This window comes from Fopius arisanus, unplaced genomic scaffold, assembly GCF_000806365.1.
Source record: "Fopius arisanus strain USDA-PBARC FA_bdor unplaced genomic scaffold, ASM80636v1 scaffold00041, whole genome shotgun sequence".
Classification (NCBI taxonomy): Eukaryota; Metazoa; Arthropoda; class Insecta; order Hymenoptera; family Braconidae; genus Fopius; species Fopius arisanus.
Genome location: NW_011887780.1, coordinates 789,173 through 800,179, shown reverse-complemented (window position 1 = coordinate 800,179; position 11,007 = coordinate 789,173). Strand labels below are relative to the sequence as shown.

General features: G+C 39.6%; 2 protein-coding genes across 4 annotated transcripts in view; both read left to right on the top strand.

Annotated features, from left to right (window-relative positions):
- The first annotated feature begins 706 nt into the window (after positions 1-706).
- MED14 (mediator complex subunit 14) lies at positions 707-7,263 on the top strand. Of its 2 annotated transcripts, none has more exons than XM_011305210.1 (5): positions 707-2,560; positions 2,701-2,908; positions 3,494-3,699; positions 4,016-6,214; positions 6,325-7,263. In XM_011305210.1, the coding sequence occupies exons 1-5, from the start codon at positions 980-982 to the stop codon at positions 6,751-6,753; spliced, it is 4,623 nt and encodes a 1,540-aa protein (XP_011303512.1). In that variant the 5' UTR covers positions 707-979; the 3' UTR covers positions 6,754-7,263. The 2 variants fall into 2 exon arrangements, with proteins under 2 accessions (XP_011303512.1, XP_011303513.1); XM_011305211.1 differs by having other exon boundaries at positions 3,527-3,699; positions 6,325-7,262.
- A 519-nt stretch (positions 7,264-7,782) lies between these two features.
- The window catches only part of LOC105266795 (uncharacterized), an 11,800-nt gene continuing 8,575 nt past the window's right edge, over positions 7,783-11,007 (top strand). The window contains exons 1-2 of one of the 2 annotated variants that reach the window (XM_011305209.1): positions 7,783-8,045; positions 8,185-8,362. The gene's annotated coding sequence lies outside the window, so the exon portion shown is untranslated. The remainder of the gene's footprint in view (positions 8,046-8,184; positions 8,363-11,007) is intronic. The other variant, XM_011305208.1, reaches the window with a different exon arrangement.

Genomic DNA, 11,007 nt, shown 5'->3' with positions numbered 1-11,007 from the left:
CCTGATACTTTTTCAAAAATTTCGAATTTTTCACTTTCAGTGAAAATTTCAGTGAATAGCTCCTCGATTGTCATGTTCCCCTGATACTTTTTCAAAAATTTTGAATTTTTCAATTTCTATACTTATACTTTTTTACCCGATACTTTACTACTCGATCTTTTCACCATTTGCCGGCATACCAGGGACACACATTACCAGCTGTTGGTATTTCAGGGACTTGCATTACCGACGGTCGGTATTTCATTCAGGCGCGAAAATTCAAAATTTTTAAATTTGAAATTTAACATTTTTCGAAATTTTTGAAAAAGTATCAGGGGAACATGAACGTTGAGGAGCTATTCAGTTTTTAAACGATATTCCTATTGATTAGACGTTTATTAAAAAAAAAAATTGGAATTATTTTGATTAAAAAAAAAATGAATGGTGCTAGGATCGAACCCTAGCCGTTTGCGTGCCAGCCAAGCACGCTGCCGATTAGACAACACGCTCATTATAAAAACAAAATTTAATTAGTCGTATATCTTCAATATATTGAATAAATTTTTTCATTCGATATTCCACAAGATGTGGCTTCCCCCTTCCGCTCGTTCTGCAGTCGAGTTAGTTTTTAAAATTTCGATTGGAACAGAGGGCACTACTGGTTCGAGCTCTCGAACAATCGAAAGGTCGACCCAATCGACCCATCGAACACAGTCGAACTCCGGTGTTTCGTGTACGTACGTGACAGAACGCGTTCCTCAAAAAAAAAAACCAAAAACTTCAGTGAACTCCATTAAAAAACCGTGGAAATCGCTGGGAAAGCCCCAGGAAGCCGAGAACACGCTCCCGAATTGAAAAGCCCTGGGTACCTCTCCGAGGATGCAAAATAATCTCCTGGAGACATGATATCTTGATCACTCTGGACCCCAGAGGATTGTCAACACAACCTGCAAATCTGATGTCAAAAAAGGTGAACAACTAGCGAAAAATCCTTGAAAAAATGGCGCCAGTGCCCTTGGAGGGTCATCAGACCCCAGTAGCCAACAGCATGCCCCAGGAGGGCAACCGTGGTGGTTCGATATCCCTGGGTATGTTAATCGATTTTATAATCCAACGTACATACCACGAGCTGACAGTCCTGGCGGAGCTCCTCCCCAGGAAAACCGACATGGAGCGAAAGATCGAGATCTGGAATTATTCAGCCCGCACTCGTCAACTATTCGTTCGTCTCTTGGCGCTCGTTAAATGGGCAAATAGCGCCTCAAAAGTCGACAAATCCGCCCACATAATGAACTTCTTGGACAAGCAGTCACTCCTGTTTGTAGACACAGCTGATATGTTAGCACGAATGGCCAGAGAGACACTGGTCCACGCACGTCTCCCCAATTTCCACATCCCAGCAGCTGTCGAGGTCCTGACAACAGGCACCTACGGACGCCTACCTGCTTGCATCAGGGAGAGAATCGTTCCACCAGATCCAATAACACCTGTGGAGAAGCGAACGACACTCCAGAGGCTGAATCAAGTGATCCAACATCGGCTTGTCACTGGAAATCTTCTTCCCCAGATGAGAAACCTGAAGATCGAGGCTGGTAGGGTGACATTCCTGGTCGAGCAGGAGTTCTCAGTGTCACTGACTGTCATGGGAGACGGCCCCAACGTTCCCTGGAGGCTTCTGGATCTCGAGATTCTGGTGTCAGATAGAGAGACTGGTGATGGCAAAGCCCTGGTCCATCCCCTGCAGACGAGATACGTGCACCAGGTGGTGCAGGCGAGATTAGCTGAGAGTTCAAATTCCCTGTCAGAGGTTTACTACATTCTTCATTATTTCTGTCAGTCCCTGCAGCTTGAGGTGCTATATTCGCAGACCCTGAGGCTCATCAGGGATCGATTGGATGATCATATTCATGTGGATGAGTATGTCCCTGGTAAGGGGCTATCGATATCCTACTGGAGGGAGCTTACCACCAAGGATCCAAGGTCTGAGCTCGGTTACAAGTTATCTGTTCAGGTTGATCAGAGTGATCCTGCGAGACCACTTGCTGTCGTTCATGTGCCATCGCTTGGATCCAAGGAAGAGGAAATTGCTGACAGGGCTATCAGGTCTGAGCAACTCTCCATGGAGTGTCTTCTTGTTCACACCATCTACATCAGAACCAGGAACAGACTCAATGAGCTCAAGCAGGAGATCCAGGGTATGCTCAAGGATGTAGAGTGCACGTTGAATGGATCACCAGCTATTCTCGCTGTTCCCATACTTCAGCCTTGTCTCAGGGCTGAACTACTTCTCGTCACTGTTGATACCCATACTGGAATGCTTCAGTGTCATGTGCCTCAGTATGAAGCACCACTTGTACCTGAGCTCACACAAGCTCTTAATAATGATCACTCGAGGCTACCGTCCCTCATCTCCGAACTCAGATTCTGGATCACCCAGAGGAGGTGCGAGAAAACACTCCAGCATCTTCCGGCTACACCTCATGAGAAATTACCCATTCTTCATAATCCTGAGTTCCCCATGGCCAACATCAGCAGGCATCGAATGATGGTCAGGCTTCATCGGCATCCCACCGTTTTACTGGTCAGTTGAAAATTTTTCAGGCGAAATTCAAGTCAATTATATATTTTTTTATTAACTCCATTGATATTCCAGAATTGTCCAAAATTATCCAATTCCTTTGGTGCTCTGGATGTCTAAAATTTTGCGTTTTGTTTTTCCAGATTGTTGCGTTCAAGGAGAAAGAATCCTCACCTTGTGAAATTGAATGTTCATTCTACATGGCAAGTGTCAAACCAAGTTCAGCAGAGAGCAATGCCCAGGACGAGAATATAGAGTCAGAGATTCCCAAGATGTACCTGAAACTCCAGAGTCTGATAGAGTTTGACACATTCGTTATCACTCATGGTCCATTTACAAGTGTTGACAGTGGTACGTTAATTTATTAAAACAATTCCAACGTCATGGCTGTGTAAATTAAATTTATTTTCATAATTTAAAGAAAATCATCAAGAAAAACAGTAATTCTTCTGGCGAAGAGAGAGAGAGCAGTGGATCATTGATGATAAATATTAGACAATGAATGACTGACAAATGATTTGATTTTTAATTTAAGGACCGGTTGGATTATCTGGAAAAGATAATTTATTTCAAAATTGGGATTCCTAATTACTCTGGTAATTAATCGTTTTTTTTAAATAATTGTTAGCTAGCGTTCTAGCGGTTGTCAACGATTAGAACGCTAGCTAACAATTATCGGAAAAAACAATTAATTGGCGGAGTAATTAGGAATCCCAATTTTGTAGTAAATTATCTTTCCGAGATACTCCATCCAGCCCTTAATTATGCCTCTTTAATTGTTAAATAAATAATCCAGAAGGTGTGGGACGTGAATGTTTCGTCGATTAGCTTTATAATCCAGAGGAATAATCCAACAATCTAACATCTGGCTATTTCCACCGATTTCGTTGGATCTTATGAATAAACGAAATTGGCATTAACAGATCAATTTTTTAGGAATTAATGAACAAGATGGGGGGTGCATTACAGACGTTACCGATAAGGGGAACAAGCGGCGTAGCACTGGTGCCAATGGACGTCAGGACACCTCGGGGACGCCCCAGAGTAGAAGACCAAAGCATCCGGCTTATTTTATACCAGAGCTGGCCCACGTTGTTGCACTCTGCGACGAGAGAATTCCATTCATCACTCTAGCCCTAGAGGTGAGACTCAAACAAGTGGATAAATATTTTTTACTTTTTATAAATATCAGGTTTCAGGGACTCATTCACATTTTTATTCAATTTTTAACATCAGAAATTCAGTTTTTCAATATTTTATTAATGCACTTTTGATTAATAAATTGATTTCACATTCATTTTCCTGAATTATAATTAAATCTTTACAAGCAATAATAATCATGGATAATAAATAAAATATATTTAAATCGATTTATTAATTTAAAGATGATAATAATTATTTTAAATATATGTAAAGTCGATTGAATTAATCTCTAAACTCGATAAAATGTAATTTCAGTTAACAAAACGAGACATCGCTCACCAAGGGCTTCAGGTGGAAGCCAATGCGACAGCCCTGGTGCTAAAACCAGTGCTCCTACCAGCCCCCAGCCCCTCGATAAGTGGAAGCCCAGGTTGGCAGGCCCTTCTGAAACGCCTGCTGAGCGTGTCAATCAGAGTACAGGGAAAGGGAATGACTAAAACGTGGATGGCAGAGTTTGTATTTTACTCGAGTCCCCTGACAAGTAGTCATCCCAAGGAACAGGGTCTCCGTCGTCCTGTCTACTTCCAGTACGACATGGGAACAGCTGATACTGTCTCGAAAACAGTCGACGCTCTCCTCAACAACTGGGCCCAAATTGTCCACCTGTACTCAATCGTCCAGGACCTCTCGGAGTACTTCAAGATGGAGAAGTACAATCTCAGGAATATGGTCAGCATAAAATCCTTCAGTTACAACAAACTCATCCTGTCTTACGGTCCCAATAGAGGAGCTGTGGTAATTGTCCACTGGAGTACAACTGACAAGGCATTCAAGCTCGTCTTCGGGAAGAGTCCCACCAACACAGGGATCAATGCCCACTCCCTGATGAAGGAGCAGCTCGAGGCACATCTGAATCGTCACAGAAATCTCGCCCAGATTATCTTCTACCTCAACGAAACCCTCCAGCCCCTCATCTCCATCAGCAAACTCCCCATAATCCCTCAACTAGGAATTCTCAATACTCGTCCCCAGGTTCCCGTCCAGACATTCACGATTATGCCCCAATCAGTGACATCAGTTCGTCTTGCTTACCAGGGAATGTACTGCCTGGAGCTGAGGGTGAGAGGTGGTGGACTCGTGTCACTCAGGGATGGTGCTTACTCCAGATTTGATCGCAGCAATGTTGTCGACGAGTTCACACCCACTCAGGGTCTCAAGACATTTTTATCGAAGTACGTGGACGAGAGTGCAGTGTTCAGGAGGCGATCACAGTCCGAGGATGATAATCCACCGTCGCCGGTGACGATGGACTCGGAAGGGCCTGGGGTAGGATTTATGAGTCATCATCGGGGAGGTCCTCAGTCACCAGCACAGCAGAGGGATGGATTGAGGTTCCATCCACCCTTGACACCCCCATCTGGCTCGAATCCTCATACGCCAGCTAGTCCACACACTGCCAATATCTCGCAGGCAAGTCAGCATCAGAGTTTTGGCAGTAGTCCTGCCACATCTTTTAATTTAGCATCACCTCCATCACTCCCACCAAATACACCGAATATGCTACCTCATCCGTCACCAGGGTCTGGTCTTGTTGCCAATAGTCCTCTCAATCAAATGCACGTACCCAGTCCTGCTGGACTGATGCCCACGTCGTCACCAGGTCCCTGCAGCAATGTCCAGGTTGGGCATTCACCAGCGAGTTCATTCATGCAAGGGCACATCGATGGTAGTCCTTTTCCCAGCTCTCAGAGCATGGCATCACCAGCTGCATCAAACTGGCCGGGTTCTCCAAGCGTTCCAAGACCATCACCAGCTAGACCTGGACAAAATCCAGCTCATGCAGCTCTTCACAGTCCCCAGCCCTCAGACCACAAAATAGGGAGTCACATCTCCAGGGTTTTGCCACAGAGATCGTGGGCTGGGGCTGTGCCAACTCTCTTGACGTATGAGGCTCTGGATATCCTCTGCTCACCCTCGGCACATCCCTCGGGACTTCCTGGGCCTGATCTATCACCTCTGGAGAGATTCCTCGGGTGTGTCTACATGAGGAGACAGCTCCAGAGGTTCATTCAGACTGATGACTGTCTCACGAGCATTAATAGCACTGAACCTGGGGTTGTGCATTTCAAAGTTGAGACTCTTCAGTGCAGAGTTGTTCTCAATCCTCAGCATCTTCAGTCACTTCACATCAAGGTGCAGCCACTGCCTGAGCACACGGACAAGTGGACACTCGAGGAGCTGCAGATTATTGAGAAATTCTTTGACACCAGGGCTGCTGCTCCACCGTATAAACCCAATACTTTGTCCGGATTTGGCAGAATGCTCAATGTACCTTTCAATGTTTTGAAGGATTTCATTCAGATTATGAAGCTCGAGCTCGTACCTGGACTCGTACAGCAGCAGCAGCTCAAGTGGTCGATACAGTGGTGTCTCAAGGTACCACCTTCAGCCACTGCTATTGTGCCAACTGGTATGGCTGGTGTCCTCGTCTGCAAGAACAAAATCCTATTCTTTGTGAGTTGACATCTAATTTCTAGCATTTTATCAGAGTTTATCAGAGTTTTTTTTATTAATTCAGGTGAAAAAATGTTGAGAATTTAAATATTTATTTAAATTATTTCTAGATCCAATTAACAAGAGTCGGAGTGCCTTACCAGGGAGAGCCCCTGTCCCTGGCCCTTCCTCTGGTGTACGATGTGCAGACAAACCTGACGCAATTAGCAGAGAGACGTGATTCAGCGCCATCACCATCAACAGCAGCAGCCTCGATGCAGCTGAAACGTTTCGTTGAATATCCAGGAGTTAATTACCCGGAGTGTTCGCTGTTCCCAGCAGTGAGGGATCTCATGGCGAACTTGACGCTCCCCTCAGAGCCTCCAGTGATGCCCCAGGTGGTTGGATCCCCAGCAGCTGGACAAGTCACCCCAACCCAGCAGATCCAGAGTCCAGCCATGCAGATGCATTCCCCCATGGCTGGCCAGGGCCCACCCCAGGGGCCCTACGGTATGCAGGGAATGCCCTCCATAGGAATGATGGGAGGACCTCCCCAATAGGGATACCTGAATGTCAATCCCCTCTCCTATTACTAATTAATTCATTAATTCCGTAACAAAGTGGTAAAATAAGTTGACATTTTCTCGAGAGTTTTCTCTCAATATCTCCAGATTAAAAGAAAATATCGATATTTTCGTAATTACCTTTTTTGTACAACTTAGATTTCTGTACAAAAAATGTGGAGTGAAAAATATTCATATCTCTCTTCAGTTCTGAGATATTCGCGAAATACTCATCTCGAAAAGCATGCACTTATTCTGATTTATCATTTGTCGAGGGAATTTAATTGTAATATAATGGACATAATGAGCAATTTGGGTAGTTGATGGACAGTAGTTTCTTCCAGTCGTGGGTCATTCTTCTAGGTCGTGTAAGTGAATATTTATGTCGCAGATCGAATTAATCTGTTGAAATCAATAAATTTTTATATTAATCCAAAATGCATTATTTCTCAATAATTTCATCAATTACACCGGAACATTAATCACTATTTATTCTCTTTCCAGTCAAATATTTTAATTATTCCAATTACGTCAATACAATTTCATGGAAATTATCAATTCAACTTTTTTAATCAGTTATCGTATTTTATTGTTTTCAAATTGTTAATATTTTTTTATTTGCCCGTGTGCAATGTCAATTATCGATTACATGTTTAAATAATAATTAAAATTCAACACAATTGTCAACAAAATAAGAAAAATTATTGATATACGCAAGTTAATAATTTATTAATGCAATCACAATTTAATGATGATCACATAACAATAATGAATTATGAATTAATTAATTAATCATTGAAATAATAATTATAATGTTGTTAAAAATAGTGTCGAAATTTCCATGTGTCATTTAGACCTGTAACCCCTGTAATTGAATTATCATCGCATAATTCCTTTTTGAATGTTCCCTCACTTTTCATCCAATGACAACTTACGTGTGCTATGGGTGGCCAATCAGAGGTTTTTATTTAGTTGATAAAAAAGTCGTTGGGCGCTGGTACCACAGATGTCTTCTGTCTGCATCTCTCGTGTTATCCAGTATTGTCGACTGTTGTCGACTCGATACTTCGGTGTTTTCACTTCAATTTTCGACAATTACACATCCTAATTACGCGATAATCCCGAGCAAACGATTACCGGGAAGGTATCCTCGGAAAAACTAAAACCAGTGTCTCACCGATAAAAATCATCGACTCCTGGAGCAATCGCGTTCTCTCGGAAAATTTTGTGTTTCAGTGATCAGTTATGTGAAAGACAACAATGGAAAAACAAACGTCTGATAACCCCTGGTAAGTCTTCTTCACGAGAACCTGTAAATTCTCAGGAATTTCACCTGGAATTCCTGAATTCTCTTCTCACACTTGGGCATCGATTTTGTTGTTGCATCTCCCACCTCTCCACGATAATTCGTCTGCTTTTATTCCCCAGATAAACGTGAAAACAACTTCCACGTTTTCCCTTTCTTCCTCGGCCTTTCATCCCGGGTAAAAGGAAATCTAGGAAAAAAAAATTCCTCGGAGACGACGAGACGAGAGATGCTGTTGGCACTCGGCCACCGACGTTTTCACTCGGGAAATTGTTGGAGGAAATTTGATTGATAAAACGGGTCAGTCCTGACGAATAAATCCCCCATCGACTCCATAAACAATCACTATAAATAAACAATCCCGAATGATCCATTAAAAAAGCCAAAACGAACCGCTAATGAAAAAAATAAATCGTAAATAATTTTTATTTTAAATAAAATCTCAATAAATCTCAATAAATATAAATAAACAAATAATCCGGAGGGAATAAAATATTCCGGTTTTCGAAATTCTTAATTAATTAACAATTTGAGATATTGCTCGGAATTTTTTAATTTTTCATTTTGCAATTCAATTTTTCGATGAGAGGAGATATTTGAAGTTTTTATTTATTTATTCGTATTCTGTTTTTTAGAGTGAACGAGGTAACATGCAGTAGTTAATAATAATAATGGGAGATAGAAGATAAAAAATTAGGACATTGTCAATGAGAATGGATCGATTGATGGGTGGGAGGCCCCTCCCACGAGATTTATTACCAAAAGGTGAATAGGGAAATACGAGTTGAATTTATTGGGGTTGCGATTGGAGATGGGGTTGATGATTTGATAATTTGATGATGCTGGTGGTTTAGCAAAGTGGGTAGTGGCATGGGGACTTTGCTGTTGTCCATTGCCAAATATGGCTGCCCCCTACGTTTTATTCTTAGACGCAACAGCGAGACTCAACGCGACGTACCACGGACTTTCCCGAGAGACTATTTTATGGATTAAATATCGTAAATATGGAATTGTTTTGATCATTGATTCATGTCTCTCAGGAAGACACGCTCGTCGCGTGTTCGATACTCGTTCTGCTATTTTCGAATCTTTATTCCACCATTTGACAACAGATCTTTAAAAAATCGCCAATTTTTTCGCTCCATTCGTTACTATTTTATAACTTTTGGGTTTTATTAATTTATTCATATTTAGATTTATTAATAATGAGGATTTATCAGTAATTAGTCCATTTATTTATTTATAGCAGTGGAATTGCGAGATCTACAAAGAAATTGAATAAATTATTATTTATTTTCATCAATTGTCATTACAAAAATGGTTACAACAATGAAGATTTATCATTCATTTATTTATTTATTTATTATTTGCAAAAATCAGGGATTAACAATTTCAATCTTCACAATTCGATTTTAAATTCATTAAATCAAATTTAAAAAATCTGAAATTTCACCTAATTAATTCTATAATTATTATAAATATTAAATTGTTCGAATCGTGGATTCGCGTTTTTCCTGAAATTTTATAAATTATTATTATTCTATCATTTTTATGATTAAAAAATGATGACTTTCGATTTATCGAGCATCGACTCGATAATTGATTATGCGTTAATGTAAATTACCTGTTTTTCAATGGGACTCTCGTTCCGGCATCGAAAATCAAAAGAATATTTCCTTTAGTCGTGGGTTTCAGTGATTAGTGTGGGACTGAAGGTTTTTTTTTTACTCCCAAGGACTGACTCAATAAATTAATAATATCCCTAACTATTATTTTTAATCAAGAAAATTAATTATCTCTCAAAATAATTTTTCTTCAACAACTAAGAGGAACAGATATTTTTTATTAAACAAACCATTAAAAATTCATTTGATAATTTCTGGATTATCTAGTTCTGAATTATTATAAATAAATAATCTTTCTGTAATTATTTAAAAAGGATAATTCACGCCAATTAATTAACAAATAAATGTAGTCCATAGAAAAAGGACTGACTCAATAAATTAATAATAATCCCTAACTATTATTTTTAATCAAGAAAATTAATCGTCTCTCGAAATAATTTTTTTTCAACAACCGAATTGAAACAATTGAAATGAAATATTAAAAATTCAGTTGATAATTCCTGGATTATCTATTTCTGAACTATTATCAATAAATAATCTTTTTGTTATTATTTAAAAAGGATAATTGACTCCAATTAATTACCAAATAAATGTAGATTATCTATTTCTGCTCGAAATACTTCCGGCGCCTCGAGTGGCTTCTGCCAAAAAAATCCCCGATATCCCGCCCCCGCGAATTCCAATCAAATCAATTGTATAAATAATAATATATCGAGATATCTCTATAACACCGAATGCCCACGTACTCTTACGAAAACCATTGCGTTATGGAATGGCAATGAGACACCAGAGGTTTAAAAACTCTGACATATTTTCAAGACACTCACGCATTCACCAGATATTAATCACCTTTAATTTCAATTATTTAAATAATTGCCTGATTTTCAAAATCAGAATCAACATTAATTCCCCAATCATCAACGATTAAATCTACCATACCCTTAATTATTATTATAATTATTTATAATTAACAAACCAAATAATTGGATTTATTGTTCGAAAATCCCCAGATTTATTTAAGCGCGAAAATTCTTTTTTTTTGAAAAATCTCTGACATATTTTCAAGACACTCACGCATTCACCAGATATTAATCACCTTTAATTTCAATTATTTAAATAATTGCCTGATTTTCAACATCAGAATCAAAAATTATTCCCCAATCATCAACAATTAAATCTACCATACCCTTTATTATTATCATAATTATTTATAATTAACAACCCAAATAATTGAATTTATTGTTCAAAAATCCCCAGATTTATTTATGCGCGAAATTTCTTTTTTTTTTTGAAAAAACTGACGTATTTAATTTTAATTTT